This window comes from Pseudophryne corroboree, chromosome 11 (assembly GCF_028390025.1).
Source record: "Pseudophryne corroboree isolate aPseCor3 chromosome 11, aPseCor3.hap2, whole genome shotgun sequence".
Lineage (NCBI taxonomy): Eukaryota > Metazoa > Chordata > Amphibia > Anura > Myobatrachidae > Pseudophryne > Pseudophryne corroboree.
This window is the reverse complement of record NC_086454.1, coordinates 286,603,969-286,630,670: the sequence shown is the minus strand read 5'-3', so window position 1 is coordinate 286,630,670 and position 26,702 is coordinate 286,603,969. Positions and strand designations below refer to the sequence as shown.

The 26,702-nt window shown below is 47.4% G+C and overlaps 1 protein-coding gene across 3 annotated transcripts in view; it reads left to right on the top strand.

Moving 5' to 3' along the window:
• Nucleotides 1-26,702, top strand: part of NUP93 (nucleoporin 93) — a 65,317-nt gene that overhangs the window by 11,098 nt on the left and 27,517 nt on the right. For all 3 annotated transcript variants that reach the window (XM_063945410.1, XM_063945411.1, XM_063945412.1), the window contains exons 3-11: nt 1,045-1,162; nt 1,554-1,616; nt 1,896-2,024; nt 2,120-2,194; nt 4,146-4,238; nt 4,919-5,058; nt 5,668-5,800; nt 5,887-6,044; nt 7,984-8,149. In XM_063945410.1, the coding sequence (XP_063801480.1) occupies nt 1,045-1,162; nt 1,554-1,616; nt 1,896-2,024; nt 2,120-2,194; nt 4,146-4,238; nt 4,919-5,058; nt 5,668-5,800; nt 5,887-6,044; nt 7,984-8,149 (1,075 nt within the window). The remainder of the gene's footprint in view (nt 1-1,044; nt 1,163-1,553; nt 1,617-1,895; nt 2,025-2,119; nt 2,195-4,145; nt 4,239-4,918; nt 5,059-5,667; nt 5,801-5,886; nt 6,045-7,983; nt 8,150-26,702) is intronic.

Sequence of the window (26,702 nt, the reverse complement as noted above, 5' to 3'; positions counted from 1 at the left end):
ATGTTATCTCTATATTCAGTTTAGAATTGTTAAGACTAGTGCGGTTCCATATTGAATTTATTTGCAAGAAACTAACAAGCCCAGGGTTATTTAGTTCAGTGTTCTTAGGAGATGGATTTAGGCTCTAGGCTGATTTGCCAGTGATTGTCATTTACTTTGTGCTGTGTGTCCCAGGCTTCACCAGTTGGCTGCGTACAATTGCAGAGGACATCCACTGTTACATAGGGCCTCCGTTCCCTCAAGAGTGCAGCACTGGAAGAACCCAAATAGTGCTGGCGTCAGGTTTCTTTGCAACAGTTATGTATAGTGTTAATGTGGAATCCCATGTACACTTTCACCATGTTTGGTGATATCAGCAGGCACCAATTATGTGAAAGGTGTTGCAAGATGCAGTGTCGTATGGGATTCTGACTTCTATCACTCTTGTTCCCACACCGTTGGTGCGGGCTGTCCTGGTATGTTCCATAGTTCTGGTATCCTCCAATGTAACACAGGAAAAATTGTGATATCTGTACTTGGCGGTCTACTCCTGTGGTTCCCAGACGCAGTCCTCAAGGCTCCTCAATAGTCCTGATTTTAGGTATATCCTCGCTTGTGCCTAAGCATGTATATCCTTAAATCCTGGACTGTTGGTGTGCAATGAGGCCATGTTTGCGAAACACTGTTCTAGTAAATCAGACACACCGCTCAGTAATATACTCCATTTACGATAGCTCCCGACTCGTTTACTTTTGTTTTCAGCCCCGTAGGGCAGCGTTCAAAAATCCACGAGTAAGGGGTGAGATGTGTTTCCAGCATTTCCAAGCTGTCTGAACAACGACTGTTTTCCCTCCACAGCCAGTTGAATTGACCCCATTGTTTTAAATACTTTTCTGTTGTAATGTATTGGCGACACAGCTTTCATACTGTTTTTTAAACTAATATATAGTTTCCTTGGATGACTTGTTGTCTAATCATTGTTTGCACTGCAGGAGATTTGTTTTTTAGTCTTCAATCTCTAGGAGGTAGGCCTTCTACCCACATTCTGTCCCGTCTTCTCTTTAGGTCTGTTTTATTGGGCACCAGAGGTTTGGACATATCTCACATATCCCAGAGGCTAGAGAGCCTCAGTGCAGCTACAACATTTGAGCCTCTTGAGCCAGTGAAGGACACTGATATCCAGGTAAGTACACAGAGTAAGTATAGACAGCTGATGATGTGACTCTGGGCCTGATTCTCAGCTGGTAGTATAGCAAGTAACTGTGCACCTTGGCAACTGTAAGTGGGCTTCTAAAGGGTAACTCTTTACGAAAACAACCTGCTTTAGGATTAAACTGGAGCTGTAGTGTAATATACCTGGAAGGTTATTTTTTTTTTTTAGTTTCTACAGCTCCTCCTAATGATGATTATACGCCATTATCCTTAATGGTACCCGTTAAGCAAAATGAATCCTACACAACTATTTTTACACAGGTCTGTTTGCCAAGTAATTCTAATTCAGAATATATGTATTCTTGTTCAGGGACTCTCAGATGTTCTAGGACTGATTCTGACTCAATGTTTTTTCTTTTTAGGGCTTCCTGAAGAATGAGAAGGACAATGCATTGCTGTCAGCTATTGAGGAATCCAGGAGGAGGGTGAGCGTCTATAGGGCGAGTTGCATATCTCTGTGTACATAAAACCTTGAACCATGGCAGATACTATCTTAAAGTGCCAGCATCATTCCTTCCATGTTTAGCGAAAAGGCTTCATATCACTCAGTTTCTTTTGTGTCTACCGTTCATTTATAATTCTTGGGCATCGCTGTTTGTATTTCCTGTCATCACCCTGCATGCCCTGTGAATAAATCACTCAGGGTACCTTTCATGAGTGTTATGTACATGATGCTGTGCTCAGATGCGTGCACTGCTTTGCAGACTTTTGCTATGGCAGAGGAGTACCACAGGGAGTCCATGTTCGTGGAGTGGGAACAAGTTAAGCAGAGGATCCTCCACACGCTGCTTGCTTCAGGGGAGGATGATTTGGGCTTCTCACAGGAGACTGAGGTATGTAACACATGGGAACACTCGGCACAGTTCTTGCCTCTGTTTAGGTGGTGGTGATCTATACGTGTAATATTTTTGTTTCATTTGTTTGGCAGACAAGTTACATCAGTGAGCTTGGAGCTCCCGGTCGCAGTTCTCTTGATAATGTTGAAATGGCGTATGCACGGCAGGTGAGGCGGTTCAAAGCTATATTGTAGATTTTTTTTTTTTTTTCTATAGCCAAAGGTAGCACAGACTCAGCGGGTTTAGCAACACTGGCAGGGCAGAGGAAAAAGGTTCTTCCTGTGGCGCCTTTCTGCTCCTCATGTGCCATCCATATAAGAGACACCCTGTAATACTTCACTATAGGGTGTCCAGTCCTGAGCACAGATGACTACATCAAAATCACTGAGGTACTAATTAGGTCCCCTGTGCATTATCCTTCTGTGTGCACTCCTCTTTATAGCGCAGAGTGAAATGTTTAGCGGGATTTTAAAATAGTACAAAATCTAAAAAATGATTTAGTGCAATGAATTAAAAATGGGCATTACATATAGCAATATGTAGGCTTTGCCAGCATAACATCAGGAACTTGATGACTTTTCAGTGATCGCGCCGAGTCCAAAAAAAAAGGGGGTCCCAAGGACCCCTCACTTTTAAAAATTGGGGTCCTACCTGTCCTTTTCTGGGTCCCATCGGAATGAAGGCTTTTATTAATCTTATTATAAAATATAAAAACACAGATTTGATTTGGACACTACAAAGTGATGAAAGGGGGAGGATGGGGTGACGATGCTGCTGGGCTGTGTAGCATACAGGACACTGACCCAGAGCTGTAACTAGACATTTTGGCGCCCTAAGGCAGAAAGCGTATTGGTGCTCCCCTTTTCTGCACAGCAAAAATTTAGGGCCGTTGCTTCGTGGGCAAGGGGCGTGGCAACATAATAGTGGCATTTCACATTACACCACACAGTAGTGCAGCTTATACACATTGCACCAGGTAGAACCTCCTATACACACTGCGCCAGGTAGAGTACGTTATACAAATTGCGACAGGTAGAGCACTTATACACATTGCTCCAGGCAGAGCACCTTATACTCTTTGCTCCAGGCAGAGCACCTTATACTCTTTGCTCCAGGCAGAGCACCTTATACTCTTTGCTCCAGGCAGAGCACCTTATACTCTTTGCTCCAGGCAGAGCACCTTATACTCTTTGCTCCAGGCAGAGCACCTTATATTCTTTGCGCCAGGCAGAGCACCTTATACTCTTTGCGCCAGGCTGAGCACGTTATACACTTTGCGCCAGGCTGAGCACGTTATACACTTTGCGCCAGGCTGAGCACGTAATACACTTTGCGCCAGGCTGAGCACGTAATACACTTTGCGCCAGGCTGAGCACGTTATACACTTTGCGCCAGGCTGAGCACGTTATACACTTTGCGCCAGGCAGAGCACGTTATACACTTTGCGCCAGGCAGAGCACGTTATGCACTTTGCTCCAGGCAGAGCACGTTATACACTTTGCGCCAGGCAGAGCACTGAGACAAATTGCAGTAACCTCCTCAGACCTCCCCCCCCCGTGTCGGACTGGTGGGAGACACCGCAGGCTATGATTGGCTGCTCCTCCCCGCTGCACGCTGACCCAGTCTCTGCCGCTGCTGCAGGAGGTGATTGGCTGAGGAAGCAGCTAGTCACCTCCTGTGTCCTCTGACTGGCTAGTGCGATGCCGCACACAGATCCAGATGAGCGCGTCCTGTGGGACTCGCTGATTTTCTAAACGTGAGTCCCAGGAAGCAGTTTCTGGGTAAAATACGCACCATAGCGCGTTTTTGATAAGCACTAAGGGACCAGTTCCCTAATGCGAGGTCTCGTAGCTTTGCGTGTCTTATGTCCACGAATTGTTTCTGATCATAAATATTGCTCATAATTCACAAGCATTGTTTTATGTAGTATAATTGCGGAAACGTGTTCAGAAACTTGCACTGAATTAAATTATGCCATTCACCGGAGGACATGCAGATTTCTCAGTACATTACAATGAGTATTCCGATGTTCACTAAGCCCTGTTTATTCACTTATTTCACAATATATTACACAAAATGTGACTCCTTATCTAACTGGGTAATTGTTTCTCTCTGCAGATTTATGTGTACAATGAGAAGGTGGTGAGCGGACATCTGCAACCCAGCCTTGTAGATCTGTGTGTTACAGTAGCTGAGAGATTGGATGACAAGGTATGAAACCCAACAACAGTGTCTTATCATTTTACCTATGCACAGTAACAATGTGGGATGTGTTTGAAGGGTAGTACGCACATTATGTGCTGCAGTTACCCATTCCCTACACTGACAGGCATGGCGGAGGTGCTGCGCACCTCCATCATTACTGGTGTCACTATACCTTCGTATGGTCAGTAGCACTGACTCTTCTGTCTGCAGGCTCCTTAGATTTTGCGGATCCCTGCTATTGCACTTCCCTGGCTGTTGGAATGTGCAGCTCGGGCATGTGCACACATCTATTCATTTTTGTTTTTAAGTTGCCTTAGCTCCCGTAAATTCTGTATGCACACAATATGAAATCATACGCTCCATTGCCAGAAACTGCAGAGCAGGAATCGCGGAAGAGGAGAGTTAACACTTTCCCTCTTAGGCAGAAGCTTTTTATAATACATTTCATCAATGTTTGGCCCTACTTTGCCTCGATAATAGACTAAGCAGGACCTGCAAATAACAATCTCTATTGTCCCGGATAATACATCTCCCCCCAATGCGTTGCTTCAGCTATGGACATGTGTGTTCTTTTATCTTCTGCAAATGCAATTATCACATAAAATTGCCCTTGTCATTCATTCTGTAATTATTCCTTAAACTGTCACATTTGTATTGCTTCCTGATCTGTGCACTCCTATTCACAGAATGTATCTGATGTTTGGGCAATGGTGAAACAGATGACAGATGTTCTGCTAGTTCCAGCTCCTGATGCATTGAAAAGTCGTTGCTCAGTCCAGATGCAAATGGCCTTTGTGAGACAGGCGCTAAACTTCCTTGAAGAAAGGTAACTTTTGGACCAGTCTAAGGGGGTGATTCAGAGTTGATCGTAGCTGTGTGAAATTTAGCACAGCTACGATCAGGCACACTGACATGTGGGGGGACGCCCAGCACAGGGCTAGTCCGTCCCGCATGTCAGTCCCTGCACCGTCGCACAAGTACAAAAGCCATCGCACAGTAGTGATGCTTTTGTACTGTAGGAGTAGCTCCCAGCCAGCGCAGCTTCTGCACGCTGGCCGCAGCTACTCGTCGCTGCCCGGGTCGCAGCGGCTGCGTGTGATGTCATGCAGCCGCCGCATCCCGGCATGGTCCGGCCACGACGGCTTAACGTCGCCGTCCTGCCCCCTCCCACCCAGCGACCGCCTCTGCCTGTCAATCAGGCAGAGGCGATTGCTAGCTAAAGACAGCCATCGGCTGTCTGGCATGTGCCGACGCATGCGCAGTTCAGGCCTGATCGCTGCTGTGCGAGCACGCACAGCACCGATCAGGTCTGAATTGGCCCCTAAATTGCATCAGTTGCATTATAGTCTGATATCACTGGATGTTTTATTGGAACTTGAATATATCTGCTGTAACTGTATTCTGCTCAGCTGCTGGTTGTCTGAATCTTTTTCAGTTATAAGAACTACACTATGATGAGTGTGTTTGCCAACCTGCAACAGGCTCAGCTGGGTGGTGTTCCTGGGACCTACAATCTTGTGCGTAGCTTCCTTAATATCAGACTGCCTGCACCTATTCCTGGATTACAGGTTAGTGCACAGGCTGGCCAAGAATTACCTATGATATGGTCTCTACTTAGAACATGGATCAATGGATGTTGTTCTGGCATTTACAGGATGGTGAACTGGAAGGATACCCGGTTTGGGCACTGATCTATTATTGCTTACGCTGTGGGGATATTATGGCAGCACAGCAGGTGGTGAACAGGGTGCAGCATCAGCTGGGAGAGTTCAAGAACTGGTTCCAGGAATATGTTCACAGCAATGATCGGAGGTAACTGCAGCAAAATAAAACTTCAAAGATGTAAGCAACAGGTGGTATTAAATCACCGCAAGGAAAGTAGAAATGCAAAGTTAAGACCACGGTTATCCAGTTGTTGTTTTTGTAAGAAACGTACCCATAGTACCTTTTTAGAAGGGATGGGGGGTGCACATTATACTTTCTATGGAAAGCAGTAACACAAACCCAGTTGAAGCTCCTCAGTTATTTTTTTAATTTTCTTAGAGGTAATAGTTTTTTCCTGTACACAACTAATTCCCATATGCACTCCTTCCTTTTCCTACTGCAGGTGGAATGGCTTATGTCTTATCTGTTTTCTAGTAGTGTTCTGTGACCTCTGAGGGTTGATCCAAGAGGAACAAAATGGAAGCCATCAAGCACACAAAGCAGGGCTTGTTGTGGTGACTTGTATATAATGCCCAATATATGAAGCCGCTCCGTTTCTGTGAATCAAGCTTTTTGGAAAGCTTTTTTATTTTTTTATTTTTTTTTTATTTTTTTTAGTGTATACTGTACAAGTTCATTCTTTTGTCATGTATACCAACCAGAGCACGTTTTGATGACTAATACAGTCAGTGCCCAATAGTCCCCCTTTTAAGCTTTTATTACCTGTAAGTATGCTAGCCAAGTGCTAGAGCATCTGTCATTGACTGATAGTGCTCTGGTTGCATGTTATACAGTGATCTGTACTTTGGTGGTCATTCCGAGTTGATCGCTCGCTAGCAGTTTGTAGCAGCCGTGCAAACGCTATGCCGCCTCCCACTGGCAGTGTATTTTAGCTTAGCAGAAGTGCAAACGAAAGGATCGCAGAGCGTCTACAAAGTTTTTTTTGTGCAGTTTCATTGTAGCTCAAAACCTACTCAGCACTTGCGATCACTTCAGACTGTTCAATTCCTGTTTTGTCGTCACACACCCGCCCAGCCACGCCTGCGTTTTTCCTGGCATGCCTGCGTTTTTCCGAACACTCCCTGATAACGGTCAGTTGACACCCGGATGACATCCAGAAGTGCTCACTGCATGTCAATCACTCTGCGGCCACCAGTGCGACTGAAATGCTTTGCTAGACCCTGTGCAAAACTACATAGTTTGTTGTGCCCGTACGACGCGTGTGCGCCGCATACGCAGAACTGCCGATTTTTAGCCTGATCGCTGCGTTGCAGACAAATGCAGCTAGCGATCAACTCGGAATGAGCACCTTTGTTTTTTGGAGTTTATTGCTATCTGCCAGTGATTTTGAAGTTTCAGCACCTGATCGTACCCAGCATTTCCCATCCAGCAATAACCAGTGTACCACTTTTCATGTGTGTCCTATTAACAATCGCTGGGATTTCGAATATTCTGACAAATACAGATGTGTCCTCTTACACCTTTGCTCCATGTGCTACAAGTCGAGCTACACATAACGCGAGTGCTGTGTAACTCGGTAGTGTTATGCGTCTTTTTGCATCCCCCCCCCCCCCCCCCGAAAATGGGCCTTAGTCGCAAAGTAACAGGACACACAAGCAGCTGATTAAAATGATATGCAGCAAGCCTATATCCTGTGTGTGATTGCGACAGTATTTGCATGCAAAATGCTATGCTACAGTGCTTTCACGGTAACTGCTGTAACGTGCCGTTTCAGATGCAGATCAGCAATTACACACACAATATAGGCGTGCTGCGTATCATTTTAATCAGCAGAAGCTGCTTGTGCGTCCTGTTACTTTACTTTGCATCTAAGATGCATTTTCGTGGAAAACAAAAAATGGTAGGCGCTACCGCAGCACGGCATGGCGCGACTTCAAGGGCTGTTTAGCGTGACTGCAGCAAGGATGTAGGAGGACACATCTGTATAAACTATTGTATTTTGCTGATATGAAATGTAATAGTATTTCTAGTATGAAGAAGCCACGTCTACCTCTTGTCTCTAAGTAAGTTACATTTTTGTTTCCAGATTATGCCCAGCAACAGAAAACAAGCTTCGCTTACATTACAGAAGAGCTGTGAGGTCGAGCACTGACCCCTATAAGAGAGCAGTGTACTGTATAATTGGTCGCTGTGATGTGGGAGACAATCATAGTGAGCTGGCAGATAAAACAGAGGACTACCTGTGGCTAAAGGTAAGTGATTATGTCTGCCTGCCTGTAGTACAGTGCAGAATTCAAGTTGTAATCTAATATATGTACTAGTAAAGAGAGCTGGTGCTAATTTATTCATGTCTACTGTATCTGAAGTTTTGAACAAAGAAATAAATAGCTTAATAATCATGTTTGTAATCAGTCTGTTAATTTTACTACCATTTTTAACTTAGGAATGTAACACTTTCACTGCATGTGGTGCCTTGGCTTTTAAAATGTTTGCACTGCATTGATTTTACCAGGAATCACTTTTATTTATTTTTTTTCTTTTTTTTATTTTTTTTTCCCCCTCCATCCATTGAGTGTTTGGATGATACTGGAACTATGGGTTTTAGAGATGCATGCAGGAGCCTTGGGGGAGTATCCATTTAGCTTCCAATGTTTCACCAATATGTTTTTACAGGCTATCCAATTTGGATCGCCCGTAAAGAAATACATTTTCTCACAAAAACACACAGGTTCAGAGAAACCTGCGTGTTTTCGCCGACCAGAGTGGAAACGGGGCTGTTTTCGGGGATTTGGTATTGCCTGCCCAAGGCAGGTAAAACAAAGTCCCAGATAATGGGCTAATTGGAAAGTCTGCGAGGATACAATTACCCGCAGTAAGTGAACGCAGGTAATTGGATATCCCCCTTAGTCTAAACTCCTCCACTATAGTTAGGAGTAAGTCAGTTTTTTAAAGTGCCTCCGATGCAGATAGCTTTGATCAAGCTTAACTTTGGCTTGGGTTAATAAGAGATAGTCAGAATATTTGCTGAATGTATAAATTCAGGCCAAACATTCTCCATTAGTGGAGAATGACCTCAGAGTATCTTGGGAAGCCCCATTGATTTGGGACTTCTTGGGGCCATAATTTCAGATACTGCAGTCTCTTCATGCTGTACACTCTGGCCTATGCCTGAGGGAGGGACACTGGGTCCAAGAAGGCCCTAGAATTTACTTCATACTCTGGCATCAATCTTAATTATTACCCAGACTAATGAGGAAAAAGTTACTTGGTTTTGCTTCTTTCAACCGTACGGGAAGGCAAGGAATCCATTCTCTGTCTGTGCAGCTAGACAGTCCACTCTGGATACTCCAGTGGTGGGTGCCCATCTGCTCTATTCTGCGACCATTGGTTGATTTTACAACATACATTATAGATCACCAATCTTAGAACAGCAGAATGTTTGGTTGTTTTTTTTGATTCCAGAAACCTGGGTGGTTCCTTTTGGGCTGTTCTGAACCTGAAATCCCTAAATGTCTTCTTGACAGTGGACATGTTGAAGTGGAAAGCTTGCGGACAGCTATAAACTCCATGGAACACAAAAATTTTGTAGTGTGAATAGACATCAAGGATGTATACTTACCTGTTCCAGTTTGAGAGGGGACACCAGTGCCTCCTGAGATTTGCATTTAGTACCTTCCGTTTTAGTTGACCTACGTGTTGATGGTGTTCAAAGATGATTATTATTATTATTTTCTCTGACGTCCTAAGTGGATGCTGGGGACTCCGTCAGGACCATGGGGAATAGCGGCTCCGCAGGAGACAGGGCACAAAAGTAAAAGCTTTAGGATCAGGTGGTGTGCACTGGCTCCTCCCCCTATGACCCTCCTCCAAGCCTCAGTTAGGTTTTTGTGCCCGGCCGAGAAGGGTGCAATCTAGGTGGCTCTCCTAAAGAGCTGCTTAGAGTAAAAGTTTTGTTAGGTTTTTTATTTTCAGTGAGTCCTGCTGGCAACAGGCTCACTGCAACGAGGGACTTAGGGGAGAAGAAGTGAACTCACCTGCGTGCAGGATGGATTGGCTTCTTAGGCTACTGGACACTAGCTCCAGAGGGACGATCACAGGTACAGCCTGGATGGGTCACCGGAGCCGCGCCGCCGACCCCCTTGCAGATGCTGAAGAGAGAAGAGGTCCAGAAATCGGCGGCTGAAGACTTCTCAGTCTTCATGAGGTAGCGCACAGCACTGCAGCTGTGCGCCATTGCTCTCAGCACACTTCACACCAACGGTCACTGAGGGTGCAGGGCGCTTGGGGGGGCGCCCTGGGCAGCAATGAAAGTACCTATGCTGGCTAAAAATACATCACATATAGCCCCTGGGGCTATATGGATGTATTTAACCCCTGCCAGGTTGTCAGAAAAACGGGAGAAGAAGCCCGCCGAAAAGGGGGCGGGGCCTATTCTCCTCAGCACACTGCGCCATTTTCCTACACAGCTCCGCTGCTAGGAAGGCTCCCAGGCTCTCCCCTGCACTGCACTACAGAAACAGGGTTAAAACAGAGAGGGGGGGCACTTATTTGGCGATATTATTATATATTAAGATGCTATAAGGGAAAACACTTATATAAGGTTGTCCCTGTATAATATAGCGTTTTGGTGTGTGCTGGCAAACTCTCCCTCTGTCTCCCCAAAGGGCTAGTGGGGTCCTGTCCTCTATCAGAGCATTCCCTGTGTGTGTGCTGTGTGTCGGTACGTGTGTGTCGACATGTATGAGGACGATGTTGGTGAGGAGGCGGAGCAATTGCCTGTAATGGTGATGTCACTCTCTAGGGAGTCGACACCGGAATGGATGGCTTATTTAGGGAATTACGTGATAATGTCAACACGCTGCAAGGTCGGTTGACGACATGAGACGGCCGGCAAACCAATTAGTACCTGTCCAGGCGTCTCAAACACCGTCAGGGGCTTTAAAACGCCCATTTACCTCAGTCGGTCGACACAGACACTGACTCCAGTGTCGACGGTGAAGAAACAAACGTATTTTCCATTTGGGCCACACGTTACATGTTAAGGGCAATGAAGGAGGTGTTACATATTTCTGATACTACAAGTACCACAAAAGAGGGTATTATGTGGGGTGTGAAAAAACTACCTGTAGTTTTTCCTGAATCAGATAAATTAAATGAAGTGTGTGATGATGCGTGGGTTTCCCCCGATAGAAAATTATTGGCGTTATACCCTTTCCCGCCAGAAGTTAGGGCGCGTTGGGAAACACCCCTTAGGGTGGATAAGGCGCTCACACGCTTATCAAAACAAGTGGCGTTACCGTCTCCAGATACGGCCGCCCTCAAGGAGCCAGCTGATAGGAGGCTGGAAAATATCCTAAAAAAGTATATACACACATACTGGTGTTATACTGCGACCAGCGATCGCCTCAGTCTGGATGTGCAGCGCTGGGGTGGCTTGGTCGGATTCCCTGACTAAAAATATTGATACCCTTGACAGGGACAGTATTTTATTGACTATAGAGCATTTAAAGGATGCATTTCTATATATGCGAGATGCACAGAGGGATATTTGCACTCTGGCATCAAGAGTAAGTGCGATGTCCATATCTGCCAGAAGATGTTTATGGACACGACAGTGGTCAGGTGATGCAGATTCCAAACGGCACATGGAAGTATTGCCGTATAAAGGGGAGGAGTTATTTGGGGTCGGTCCATCGGACCTGGTGGCCACGGCAACAGCTGGAAAATCCACCTTTTTTACCCCAAGTCACATCTCAGCAGAAAAAGACACCGTCTTTTCAGCCTCAGTCCTTTCGTCCCCATAAGGACAAGCAGGCAAAAGGCCAGTCATATCTGCCCAGGGATAGAGGAAAGGGAAGAAGACTGCAGCAGGCAGCCCATTCCCAGGAACAGAAGCCCTCCACCGCTTTTGCCAAGTCCTCAGCATGACGCTGGGGCCGTACAAGCGGACTCAGGTGCGGTGGGGGGTCGTCTCAAGAGTTTCAGCGCGCAGTGGGCTCACTCGCAAGTGGACCCCTGGATCCTACAAGTAGTATCCCAGGGGTACAGATTGGAAATTCGAGACGTCTCCCCCTCGCAGGTTCCTGAAGTCTGCTTTACCAACGTCTCCCTCCGACAGGGAGGCAGTATTGGAAACAATTCACAAGCTGTATTCCCAGCAGGTGATAATCAAAGTACCCCTCCTACAACAAGGAAAGGGGTATTATTCCACACTATATTGTGGTACTGAAGCCAGACGGCTCGGTGAGACCTATTCTAAATCTGAAATATTTGAACACTTACATACAAAGGTTCAAATCAAGATGGAGTCACTCAGAGCAGTGATAGCGAACCAGGAAGAAGGGGACTATATGGTGTCCCTGGACATCAAGGATGCTTACCTCCATGTCCCAATTTGCCCTTCTCACCAAGGGTACCTCAGGTTCGTGGTACAAAACTGTCACTATCAGTTTCAGACGCTGCCGTTTGGATTGTCCACGGCACCCCGGGTCTTTACCAAGGTAATGGCCGAAATGATGATTCTTCTTCAAAGAAAAGGCGTCTTAATTATCCCTTACTTGGACGATCTCCTGATAAGGGCAAGGTCCAGAGAACAGTTGGAGGTCGGAGTAGCACTATCTCAAGTAGTTCTACGACAGCACGGGTGGATTCTAAATATTCCAAAATCGCAGCTGTCTCCGACGACACGTCTGCTGTTCCTAGGGATGATTCTGGACACAGTCCAGAAAAAGGTGTTTCTCCTGGAGGAGAAAGTCAGGGAGTTATCCGAGCTAGTCAGGAACCTCCTAAAACCAGGAAAAGTGTCAGTGCATCATTGCACAAGGGTCCTGGGAAAAATGGTGGCTTCTTACGAAGCGATTCCATTCGGCAGATTTCACGCAAGAACTTTTCAGTGGGATCTGCTGGAAAAATGGTCCGGATCGCATCATCAGATGCATCAGCGGATAACCCTGTCTCCAAGGACAAGGGTGTCTCTTCTGTGGTGGCTGCAGAGTGCTCATCTACTAAAGGGCCACAGATTCGGCATTCAGGACTGGGTCCTGGTGACCACGGATGCCAGCCTGAAAGGCTGGGGAGCAGTCACACAAGGAAAAAATTTCCAGGGAGTTTGATCAAGTCTGGAGACTTCTCTCCACATAAATATACTGGAGCTAAGAGCAATTTACAATGCTCTAAGCTTAGCAAGACCTCTGCTTCAAGGTCAGCCGGTATTGATCCAGTGGGACAACATCACGGCAGTCGCCCACGTAAACAGACAGGGCGGCACAAGAAGCAGGAGGGCAATGGCAGAAACTGCAAGGATTCTTCGCTGGGCGGAAAATCATGTGATAGCACTGTCAGCAGTGTTCATTCCGGGAGTGGACAACTGGGAAGCAGACTTCCTCAGCACGACCTCCACCCGGGAGAGTGGGGACTTCATCGGGAAGTTTTTTCCACATGATTGTGAACCGTTGGGAAAGACCAAAGGTGGACATGATGGCGTCCCGCCTGAACAAAAAACTGGACAGGTATTGCGCCAGGTCAAGAGACCCTCAGGCAATAGCTGTGGACGTTCTGGTAACACCGTGGGTGTACCAGTCGGTGTATGTGTTCCCTCCTCTGCTTCTCATACCTAAGGTACTGAAAATTATAAGACGTAGAGGAGTAAGAACTATACTCGTGGCTCCGGATTGGCCAAGAAGGACTTGGTACCCGGAACTTCAAGAGATGCTCACAGAGGACTCATGGCCTCTGCCGCTAAGAAGGGACTTGCTTCAGCAAGTACCATGTCTGTTCCAAGACTTACCGCGGCTGCGTTTGACGGCATGGCGGTTGAACGCCGGATCCTAAGGGAAAAAGGCATTCCGGAAGAGGTCATTCCTACCCTGGTCAAAGCCAGGAAGGAGGTGACCGCACAACATTATCACCACATGTGGCGAAAATATGTTGCGTGGTGTGAGGCCAGGAAGGCCCCACGAAGAAATTTCAACTCGGTCGATTCCTGCATTTCCTGCAAACAGGAGTGTCTATGGGCCTTAAATTGGGGTCCATTAAGGTTCAAATTTCGGCCCTGTCGATTTTCTTCCAGAAAGAATTGGTTTCAGTTCCTGAAGTCCAGAAGTTTATCAAGGGAGTACTGCATATACAACCCCCTTTTGTGCCTCCAGTGGCACTGTGGGATCTCAACGTAGTTCTGGGATTCCTCAAATCACATTGGTTTAAACCGCTCAAATCTGTGGATTTGAAATATCTCACATGGAAAGTGACCATGATGTTGGCCCTGGCCTCGGCCAGGCGAGTGTTAGGCGCCGAGGGTCCGCTCGTCAGTGCGGCCCGGCGCCTAGCAACTAGGGACGCCGCATGCGGACAGCCGCCGGTTCCCTAGCAACGCTAGACGCCGGGCGCACGGAGCCGCACAGACCCTAGCAACGGGGACGCCACTGTCGGACCGCGTTCCCCGTTGCTGGGTCTAAGTTAATCACCTCACTGGTTCCTGGCCGTGCAGCATGCAGCTGCACGGCATGTTGTAATTAGCCCTGTCTGGCTCCTGATTGGAGGTCTCCCATTTAAAGGCACTCTCAGGACTTCTCACAGACGCCGGTTATAGCTTCCTGTTTGCTGTGTCAGTTGCAGAGAGTTTTCCAGTCCTGTTCTATCCGGTCGTTCCTGTCCTCAGTGGTCCAGTACTCGGAAGTTGTCATCTTTTCTTGGAGTCCAGACCGAGCACCTTTAACATCCTGTGGTGTTCGTGAGTCGCGGCGTAGCCGTGTGTTGCGGCTTGACCGCTTACTATTTATTATTTGGTTATATTGTGTTTCGGAGCTTTTTGCGGAGGATTCCGCTCCCACAAATCCACTCTGGTATCCAGCGGTGCTGGATAGGAGTTACGGATTAGTGGATTTTTGGTTGTCCTTTTCCCTGGCGGTTTGTCCGCACATACTTCTGGTTTAAGTTAGTTAGCTTGTAGCCCCTGGCCTGGTTGCTTAGTCAGAGGGCCCCTTGTTATCACCCTGTCTCGGATTTCCCTTTGTCTCCCATTAAGACCTGAGGGGGCATCGGAGTTGGGCAGACATAATCCGCCCTTCAAACGCGGCTGCCATGGGCTCAAGCAACCATAGTCTCGCAGGGGATTTCTGATTACACGGGCGAGACAACGGAGTTAGGGCGCCAGGGGTTACTAGGCTTTCCCGCTCCCGTAACCAGCATTTCCTTCCAGTACTCTGGCCTCTGTCATAAGATCTCCTCTGGTCAGAAGTACTGGAATCATAACATTATAACCGGCCAGACCAAAACTTAAAATTAAACAGGGTTTGATTTTTTCCCTTATTCAGTTTAGACGATTTGTCGGCCTCATGAATCCCACTGGTTTAGGGCCAAATCCTGGCCAGCTTCTAGTTAGCCAGATTCAAGAACTTACTCAGATGGTTCAGGATCTTTCCCTTCGGGTGAAGTCGCAGGAAGATCTTTTACGGACTTCCCCAAGGGTCGTCCCTGAACCGAAAATGCATTTGCCTGATCGTTTTTCTGGTGATAGGAAGCAGTTTTTTAATTTTAAAGAGTCTTGTAAACTTTATTTTCGTTTAAGACCAATCTCCTCAGGTACTGAAGCTCAGCGGGTCGGAATTATTATTTCTTTACTTCAGGGGGATCCCCAGACCTGGGCTTTTGGTTTAAGAACAGAGGATCCGGCATTGTTGTCGGTAGACGCCTTTCTGGGGTCGTTAGGGCTTTTGTAAGATGACCCTGATAGAGAGGCATCCGCCGAGAGTCAGTTACGTGCTCTCAGACAGGGTAGGAATCCCGCAGAGATTTATTGTACGGAGTTTCGCCGTTGGTCGAACGACTGTGGCTGGAATGACCCAGCCCTGCGCAGTCAGTTTCGCCTCGGCTTATCTGAGTCTATAAAAGACAGTCTCCTTCAGTATCCCGCTCCTGAGACTCTCGATAAACTCATGGAGCTTTCTATTAAGATTGATCGTCGCCTCAGAGAGCGGAGGGCTGAAAAAGGAGCACCTGTCGGATCTACTCCTTGTGTTTTTTCCATTCCTGTGGACATAGAGGAACCCATGCAGATGGGTCTCTCCAAGCTGTCTCCTGAAGAAAGAGCCAGAAGGCAAAATTCTGGTCTTTGTTTGTACTGTGGGGGTAAGGGACATTTTGCCCGTAACTGTCCGAACAAGTCGGGAAACGCCTCGGCCAAGTGAATTGTGAGGGGGTTCACTTTGGTCTGCAGCTTATCTCCTCGAATAATTCCCTGTTAGTCCCAGCTAAAGTTTCCTTTGGCAGCCTCTGTTCTTCGGTGTCGGCGTTTGTTGACAGTGGAGCTGCAGGGAACTTTATGGACTTAACGTGGGCCAAGGCCTTAGGTATTCCTCAGTTAATCTTGGGTTGGCGTATCACCATGCATGGTTTAGATGGGAGTCCCTTGTCCAATGGGGTTATTTCCCTCTGTACACCCCCTGTTCTACTTTCGGTAGGAGCTCTTCACTCCGAAAAGATTGAATTTTTCCTTACCCATTGCCCAGCAGTTCCGGTGGTTCTAGGTCACCCTTGGCTGGCCTTTCATAATCCCATCATTGATTGGCAGTCGGGGGAGATCTCACAATGGGGTACCATCTGTAATAAGAAATGTATTACGCTTCCCCTCAGAATTGCTGCTGTCATTCCCGCACCCATTCCTGTGGAATACCAGGATTTTGTTGATGTATTTTCCAAGGGCAATGCGGACATTCTGCCTCCCCATCGGCCTTATGATTGTGCTATTGAGCTAATTCCTGGTGCCACATTGCCAAAGGGAAGGTTATATGCATTGTCCGGACCAGAAACTGTGGCCATGAATGAGTATGTTAAAGAGAGCTTAGGGAAAGGATTTATCAGGCCATCTAAATCCCCTTTAAGTGCAGGCTTCTTCTTTGTGGAGAAGAAAGATGGATCACTCAGACCCTGCATTGACTTTAGAGCCTTGAATAAGATCTCAGTAAAGAATACTTACCCTTTGCCGCTGATTTCTGTCCTCTTTGATCAGCTACGTTCGGCTGTGATTTTTTCTAAGATTGACCTGAGAGGAGCGTATAACCTCATCCGAATCAAGTCAGGAGATGAGTGGAAAACGGCATTCAGTACTCAATCGGGTCACTACGAGTATCTGGTTATGCCATTCGGCCTGTCTAACGCTCCGGCAGTTTTCCAGGATCTCATTAACGATGTGCTCCGTGATTTTCTTGGAAGATTCGTAGTCGTCTACTTAGACGATATCTTGATCTATTCTGACTCTATTGAACTACATGTTACCCAGGTGCGTCAGGTTCTTCAAAAATTACGTGAAAATCACCTATATGCCAAGCTGGAGAAGTGTGAATTTCATGTCACGGAGGTATCCTTTTTAGGGTACATTATTTCCCCTCGGGGATTCTGTATGGAACCAAAGAAGCTCCAAGCCATCCTTAGTTGGGCGCAACCCACCAACTTAAAAGCAATTCAGCGCTTTTTAGGGTTTGCGAATTATTATAGAAGATTTATTCATTCTTTTTCCGACCTGGTTGCTCCCATTGTGGCACTGACTAAGAAGGGAGCGGATCCAACCAACTGGTCACGTGAAGCTGAAGTATCTTTTCAGGCCTTGAAACAAGCCTTCATCTAAGCCCCAGTCCTCAGACATCCCAACCCAGAATTGCCTTTCATTGTTGAGGTTGATGCCTCGGAGGTTGGAGTAGGGGCTATCCTGTCTCAGAAGGATCCGGACTCTCTAGAATTACATCCTTGTGCCTTTATGTCCAGGAAATTCTCTTCTGCTGAATCCAACTACGATGTTGGTAACCGGGAATTACTGGCTATTAAATGGGCTTTCAAGGAGTGGAGGCATTGGCTTGAGGGAGCAACACATACCATTTCAGTTTTGACTGATCACAAAAATCTTCAGTACATCGAATCAGCTAAACGGCTGAATGCCCGGCAGGCTCGTTGGGCTTTATTTTTTACTCGTTTCAAGTTTTTATCACCTTCAGGCCAGGTTCCAAGAATACCAAGGCGGATGCCCTGTCGCGCAGTTTTCTTCCAGTTCATGATAACAGTCCTGTTACTCCCATACTTCCGTCTTCAGTCATTCGGGCAGGTCTCACACAAGATTTATTCACCCAGTTAAAGCAGCTTCAACATCAAGCTCCTGGAAATACTCCTGCTGGTCGTCTTTATGTCCCTGAGTTTTTGAGAGCAACTGTTTTGACTGAGTTTCATGATAGCAAAGTTGCCGGGCATCCGGGGATCTCTAAGACTTTGGAATTAGTCTCCCGCTCAGTATGGTGGCCTGGTCTTTCCAAAGACATTAAGGAGTTTGTTTTTTCTTGTCAAGTCTGTGCACAGCATAAAGTTCCCCGTTCCTTGCCTATCGGTCAACTTATGCCCTTAAATGTTCCTCTCAGGCCATGGTCTCATATTTCCATGGATTTTGTGGTAGACCTCCCTCTGTCAGCCGGATGCCGAGTCATATGGGTAGTAGTGGACCGTTTTAGCAAGATGGCCCATTTCATTGCTCTTCCCCGACTGCCATCTGCCCAGGGATTGGCAGTTTTGTTCCTCCGCCATGTTTTCAGACTCCATGGATTACCCACTGATATTGTTTCTGATCGGGGTCCACAATTCATTGCACAATTTTGGAAGTCTTTTTGTGTCTCATTAAAGATGAAATTGTCTTTAACGTCCGGCTACCATCCCCAATCCAACGGGCAGACTGAGCGAGTTAATCAATCATTAAAACAGTATTTGCGTTTGTACTCGGCCAAACTCCAAAATGATTGGTCCGAGTTTCTTCCTTTGGCGGAGTTTGCTTACAACAATGCCTGTCATTCCTCCACCAATGTGTCTCCATTTTTTACAGTTTTCGGTTTTCATCCCAGGGCTAATTCCTTTTTTCAACATTCCTCTGTCTCCTCGCTGACCTTGACCTCTCATCTCAGACTCATTTGGAGAAAAGTGCACCTTGCTCTCAGAAAAGCGGCATTTCGGGAGAAAAATTTTTCTGACAGGCTCCGGCGGCCTTGCACTTTTAAAGTAGGAGATAGGGTATGGTTGTCGACTCGCAACATTAAACTTCGACAAACCTCAGCCAGATTGGGCCCCAAATTTATTGGACCATTTCATATTATAAAAAAGATCAATCCAGTTGCTTTCCGGTTACGTTTACCAAGAACTCTCCGGATCGGAAATACGTTCCATTGCTCCTTGTTGAAACCATACGTTTCTTCCAGTAGATTTCCTCGAAAGGTCTCTCAGGGGAAATCACCAGTAGATGTACAGGGTCAGCAGGAGTTCTTGGTGGAGAAGGTTCTCGATTCCAAGTTGTCCCGGGGTCGGCTTTATTTTCTGGCACATTGGAGAGGTTATGGTCCAGAAGAAAGGTCTTGGGTCCTGGATAAGGATCTCCATGCCCCGAGGCTCAAGAGGGCATTTTTTCGAGAATTTCCTCAGAAACCTGGCTTTAGGGGTTCCTTGACCCCTCCTCAAGGTGGGGGTACTGTTAGGCGCCGAGGGTCCGCTCGTCAGTGCGGCCCGGCGCCTAGCAACTAGGGACGCCGCATGCGGACAGCCGCCGGCTCCCTAGCAACGCTAGACGCCGGGCGCACGGAGCCGCACAGACCCTAGCAACGGGGACGCCACTGTCGGACCGCGTTCCCCGTTGCTGGGTCTAAGTTAATCACCTCACTGGTTCCTGGCCGTGCAGCATGCAGCTGCACGGCATGTTGTAATTAGCCCTGTCTGGCTCCTGATTGGAGGTCTCCCATTTAAAGGCACTCTCAGGACTTCTCACAGACGCCGGTTATAGCTTCCTGTTTGCTGTGTCAGTTGCAGAGAGTTTTCCAGTCCTGTTCTATCCGGTCGTTCCTGTCCTCAGTGGTCCAGTACTCGGAAGTTGTCATCTTTTCTTGGAGTCCAGACCGAGCACCTTTAACATCCTGTGGTGTTCGTGAGTCGCGGCGTAGCCGTGTGTTGCGGCTTGACCGCTTACTATTTATTATTTGGTTATATTGTGTTTCGGAGCTTTTTGCGGAGGATTCCGCTCCCACAAATCCACTCTGGTATCCAGCGGTGCTGGATAGGAGTTACGGATTAGTGGATTTTTGGTTGTCCTTTTCCCTGGCGGTTTGTCCGCACATACTTCTGGTTTAAGTTAGTTAGCTTGTAGCCCCTGGCCTGGTTGCTTAGTCAGAGGGCCCCTTGTTATCACCCTGTCTCGGATTTCCCTTTGTCTCCCATTAAGACCTGAGGGGGCATCGGAGTTGGGCAGACATAATCCGCCCTTCAAACGCGGCTGCCATGGGCTCAAGCAACCATAGTCTCGCAGGGGATTTCTGATTACACGGGCGAGACAACGGAGTTAGGGCGCCAGGGGTTACTAGGCTTTCGCGCTCCCGTAACCAGCATTTCCTTCCAGTACTCTGGCCTCTGTCATAAGATCTCCTCTGGTCAGAAGTACTGGAATCATAACAGCGAGTGTCAGAATTGGCGGCTTTGTCTCACAAAAGCCCATATCTGATTGTCCATTCGGACAGGGCAGAGCTGCGGACTCGTCCCCAGTTTCTCCCTAAGGTGGTGTCAGCGTTTCACCTGAACCAGCTTATTGTGGTACCTGCGGCTACTAGGGACTTGGAGGACTCCAAGTTGCTAGATGTTGTCAGGGCCCTGAAAATATAGGTTTCCAGGACGGCTGGAGTCAGGAAAACTGACTTGCTGTTATCCTGTATGCACCCAACAAACTGGGTGCTCTTGCTTCTAAGCAGACGATTGCTAGTTGGATGTGTAGTACAATTCAGCTTGCACATTCTGTGGCATGCCTGCCACAGCCAAAATATGTAAATGCCCATTCCACAAGGAAGGTGGGCTCATCTTGGGCGGCTGCCCGAGGGGTCTCGGCTTTACAACTTTGCCGAGCTGCTACTTGGTCAGGGGCACACCCTGGCTGAGGAGGACCTGGAGTTCTCTCACTCGGTGCTGCAGAGTCATCCGCACTCTCCCGCCCGTTTGGGAGCTTTGGTATAATCCCCATGGTCCTGACGGAGTCCCCAGCATCCACTTAGGACGTCAGAGAAAATAAGAATTTACTTACCGATAATTCTATTTCTCGTAGTCCGTAGTGGATGCTGGGCGCCCATCCCAAGTGCGGATTGTCTGCAATACTTGTACATAGTTATTGTTACAAAAATCGGGTTATTATTGTTTTGAGCCATCTTTTCAGAGGCTCCGCTGTTATCATGCTGTTAACTGGGTTCAGATCACAGGTTGTACAGTGTGATTGGTGTGGCTGGTATGAGTCTTACCCGGGATTCAAAATCCTTCCTTATTGTGTACGCTCGTCCGGGCACAGTATCCTAACTGAGGCTTGGAGGAGGGTCATAGGGGGAGGAGCCAGTGCACACCACCTGATCCTAAAGCTTTTACTTTTGTGCCCTGTCTCCTGCGGAGCCGCTATTCCCCATGGTCCTGACGGAGTCCCCAGCATCCACTACGGACTACGAGAAATAGAATTATCGGTAAGTAAATTCTTATTATTATTATTATTACATTTTATTTATAAGGCGCCACAAGTGTTTCGCAGCGCCGTACAAAGGACAGTACAGGGAGACAAAACTTAGCATTACAGTAAATAAATAACAAAAATAGAGTACAGGTAACAAAGAGCACCACAGTTCTCAAAACATAATACAGCTTAGATGTAAGTAGCGAGGGAGTAATCATCGTACTACTAGGGGCTGGCGGCCATAGATAGAGATGGGCATTTATCAGCAGGAGAAAAAGCAGGTAAAGATGGTCGCTGAGTAGGGGAGAGCTGTGAGTGAAATGTGTCGAGAAGAGGGATTTGACCACAAGAGGAGAGAGGGCCCGGCTCTGAAGAGCTAACAATCTAGTGGGAAGGGGCGACAGACAGATGACATGAGGTGCAGGCAGGCGGGAGGTAGCCTGATGGCAGTATGTAAGCAAAGCAAAAGATGTTCAAGGCATGAGGCAGGGTGATGGAGGAGCAGCCTCAGGACTAGGTTATGCATCGGAAGGGTACGCTTTGATGAATAGGTGGGTTTTTAGTGTCAGTTTGAGTGCCGTTTTAGTGTCGCTTTGCAAGGTCGGGGAGAGTCTAATGGTCATGACCATTATTGCTAGGTTACTCTAAGCCAGGGGGTAGACTATAGTCCCTTACCTAAACGACTTGATAACCAGTGTGAGTTCTTCATCCTTGCTGCAGACCCTAGTTCTGGAGACCACTGCAAATTTGAGGCCCAGGTTTGGTTTCTCAGTTTAAGAAAAGAAAAATCAACCTGACCCCTTACCCACAAGGTGATTTTCTTTCAACACCTGTCAGCAGAGGGAGGGCACTCTTATTGGAGAACAAAATCTTTTCGTTACATGGACTGATGAAGCCTCTGTTAGCTCTCAGACAGGTGTCCATATACTTATGCAAAGAGAGGGGGTAAATGGGAGAAAGGGAAATCTGTTGCACAGGAAATTACTTATTATATCTATCATAGAGAGTTGATTTTTCAAGACTCCTTAATTGCGATAATATATAATGATGTATCAGGATATGGGGGTGCTACCACAGATCATGTGATTACAGAACAAACGAAAAGAAAAGGATCTGTTTTAGGTGCACTGGTTGTTTAAAGTGTAACATTTATTGATTAAATTAAATTAAAACTATGCGAAATATGTATTAAAAAACACACATTAAAGTGGTGTAAAGATTCAAAGACAATGAATACTAAAGAAAGAAAGTGAATAAAGATTTTAAAAGACAAAGGGGTATATTCAATTGAAGTCTGATCCATTCCGACATGCATTTGGAGATGAGTCGGCTTGAGATGAGGGAGCTGAGAGGAGGAGAGGGGAGAGAGCAGCGCTACAGCAGCGTTGTAGGAGGATGTGCCACCGCCGCCAGACCTCACGGCAGCGTCCACCCAGCTCCAGCAGGCAAGACTTTGCTTGCTGGAGTCGCGTGGACGCTGCCGTGAGCGGCGGCTGTGCCACATCCTCCGGCATATTCTGTAACCACTGCTCTCCCCTAACTCCCCGCTGATCTCCCATCCCTCCCCCTCTCAGCTCCCTCATCTCAATCCAACTTTTTTAAAAGTCTGATTGAGATGGTCGGAAACAGGGCCACAACCTGTAGAATTTGGCCCCGTTTCCGACACAAGCACGCAGATCGGCACTACCCTTCGGCCTGTCCACAGTCCCGAGGGTATTCACAAAGGTGATGGCGGAGATGATGTTCTGGGTCCAGGGGGTCAATGTGGTCCCTTATCTGGACGATCTTCTGATAAAGGCACGATCCAGGGAGCTTTTGTTGCTCCATATCGACCGCACCATCCATCTTCTTTCGGGTCATGGGTGGATCCTCAACTTACAGAAGTCCCACCTGGAGCCAACTCAGAGCCTCCTGTTCCTGGGGATGTTGCTGGATACTATGACACAGAAGGTGTTTCTTCCAGAGGACAAGGCAAAAACACTTCAGGAGATGGTCCGCATGGTGCTCCGACCTACTCGAGTGTCCGTCCATCTTTGCATAAGATTGTTGGGAAAAATGGTTGCCTCATACAAGCCGATCCAGTATGGGAGGTTCCATGCCAGAACGTTTCAATTGGATCTCCTGACCAAGTGGTCCGGATCGCATCTGCAGATGCACTGGATGATTCGGCTGTCACCTCAGGCCAGGATTTCCCTCCTGTGGTGGCTACAGTCCTCCAAACTCCTGGAAGGCCGAAGTTTTGGGATTCCGTATTGGACCCTCCTCAAGACGGATGCGAGTCTATGGGGATGGGGAGCTGTCACCCAAGGGGCGCAGTTCCAGGGCAGGTGGTCAGCCCACGAAGCCCTCCTTCCAATCAGCATTCTGGAACTTCGGCTGATATACAATGCCCTGCTTCAGGCCTCGCCTCTGCTCAGAGATCACGCAATCCAGGTTCAGTCGGACAACGCCACGGCTGTGGCGTATATCACTTGACAAGGAGGGACAAAAAGCGGAGCCTGCATGTGAGAGATGTCCAAAATATTCCACTGGGTGGAAAGAAATGCAAGAGCACTGTCGGCAATCTTCTTGAGTCGTCACTGTCTCCACCCGGAGGAGCGGGGGCTCCACCATCTAGTGTTCCAGCAGATCATCGACCAGTAGGGTTACCCACAAATAGACATGATCATGGCTTCTTGGCTCAACAAGAAACTTCCCTGGTATTGCTCACGGACCAGGGACCCTCAGGCGAGTTCAGTGGACGCACTGGCGGCGCCTTGGCCGTACCGGCTAGTCTACCTGTTTCCTCTGATTCCATTGCTTCCACGGGTGCTAAAGAGAATCCGGAATCAAGGTGTCCAGGCAATTCTAATTGCCCCGGATTGGCCTCGGAGGGCGTGGTACGCGGATCTTCTGGCCCCTGTCCGTTGAAGTCCCTTGGCCTCTAGCACTACAAAGAGATCTTCTTCGACAAGGACCGTTCGTCTACTCGGACTTACGGCGACTTCATTTGACGGCATGGAGGTTGAGCGGAACATCCTAGCTTACAAGGGCCTTTCCAAGAAGGTTATTGCTACCATGGTTCGGACCAGAAAACCTGTGACGTCAAAACACTATCATCATATCTAAAGGAGATATCTCTTGGTGCGCGGAATGCGTGCAGTGTTTCACTTGGGACGTTTCCTGCAGGCTGGTGTGGATAAGGTCTTACGTCTGGGTTCCATTAAGGGACAGATTTCAGCCCTCTCCATTTTCTTCCAGAAGAAATTGGCAGTGTTGCCAGAAGTTCAGACCTTCTTGCAAGGGGTACTCCACATACAACCACCTCTTGTGCCGCCGACGGCACCCTGGTATTTGGATGTAGTGTTGGCATTTCTACAGTCCTCCTCATTTGAACCTCTGATGACGGTAGAAGACAAGTACCTCGTGGAAGACTGTGATATTACTGGCCCTGGCTTCTACTCGACGTGTTTCAGAATAGGGGGCCTTATCGTGTAAAAGTCCGTATTTGGTCTTTTACGAGGACAGAGCGGATCTTCGGACTAGACAGCAGTTCCTGCCGAAGGTTGCCGCTGCATTTCATCTGAATCAACCTATTGTGATTCCGTCCTGTTCTGACGCTTCTGCTCCTCCGGAGGCATTGGATGCTGTGCGTGCCTTGAAGATCTATGTCAATCGCACAGCTCTGGTCAGAAAAACGGATTCCTTGTTCGTGCTCTATGATGCGCAGAAAAAGGGTTGCCCTGCTTTCAAGCAGTCCATTGCTCGTTGGATCAGGCTTACTATCTAACAGGCCTATGTGTCGGCAGCCTTACCTGTTCCTAAGTCTCTGAGGGCCCACTTTACTAGATCAGTGGGCTCTTCCTGGGCGGTTGTCTGTGGAGTCTCGGCCTTGCAACTATGCCGAGCTGCTACCTGGTCGGGGAAGAACACCTTTGTGAAGTTCTACAAATTTGATACCCTGGCCAAAGAGGATACCCAGTTTGGGCAGACTGTGCTGCAGCAATCTCCGCATGTTCCGCCCGTTCTGGAAGCTTTGGGACGTCCCCATCGTACTTAGATTATCCCAATATCCCTTATGGATACTAGAGAAAATAGGATTTTAATACCTACTGGTAAATCCTTTTCTCGTAGTCCATAAGGGATATTGGGCACCCGCCTCAGTGCGTGGACTTTTCTGTAGGTTCTTGTTCTGTAGTTACCTGTTCAGCTGTTGCTGTTGTTGTTACCAGCTGTTGCTGTTTGTTGTATGTTAGTGGTGTGGGGATCGTGACGGAATCTCGGCGGTCAGAATACCGACACCGGGATCCCGACCAGCACAAACCCGACAAGGGGGCGAGCGCAACGCAGCCCCTTGCGGGCACTAATTTATTCTCCCTCTGAGTGTCGTGTACACCCACAGAGGGAGAATATGTCGGGATTGTGCCGGTCGGGATCCCGGTGTCTTGTGTGACCGTTATCAAAGCACACTGCCCCACACTGTGTATTGCACTATTAAACACGGGGCAGCAACTATCAGTGTAATTGTGGATGGTAACCTTTAGAAACTGATATGTACACTAACAATGGCTCAGTGAAAAAAGGAATTAATTACAGGACTGCAAATAGGGGTATCCAATGCTCTGGTCAGCGGACACGAGTTCTTAATATAAAAGGCCATCAAGATCCAGTCCGATATAATAAATGTGTCTTAATAAATCGCCAAAGGATGCCCTGGCTATGAAAGAGAGCAGCAGGATTTTGCATTGGATGGTGCAAACTGTTCCAACCATCAAAGCAAAATTCATCAGGGTGGAAAACGTGGAAGTAATCTTCCTCAGCAGAGAAAACCTTTACCTTGGGAACTGGAGGCTTTTCAACAGCTGGTGAATGATGGGGGCAACTGGATGTTGACATGATCTCTTGTACTACTGTACAAGGTGGAATGCTTCTGGAATACTGGTGCCATGCAGCCAAAACACTAAAGAGTGAGAGGAGCTTGAGCATTTTGTCAGTACATTTTAGCCCAAGCCCTTCAACCCTACTCTATACTCCATGGTGGTCTAGAGTCCCACTTTGGATTACGACATAATAGAAGTGCAAAAGTACCATTCTATTCCAACGTATTTTGACCCTGGTGACAATTGAACTCATGGGTTCAGCCAGAGGGCACACCTGTATTTTGAAAACAATTTAGCTTTGTAGCGAAACCTATTATATGATCTCGATGTCTCCCTACATATTAAGAAATCTCTTTCGTAAGTATGTGTATCTTGTTGTCAGATACTGTATATGCTGCTCTCTCAACTTTATTATCCGTACAACTGTAAAGCTGGGTACACACTGGCTGATATATT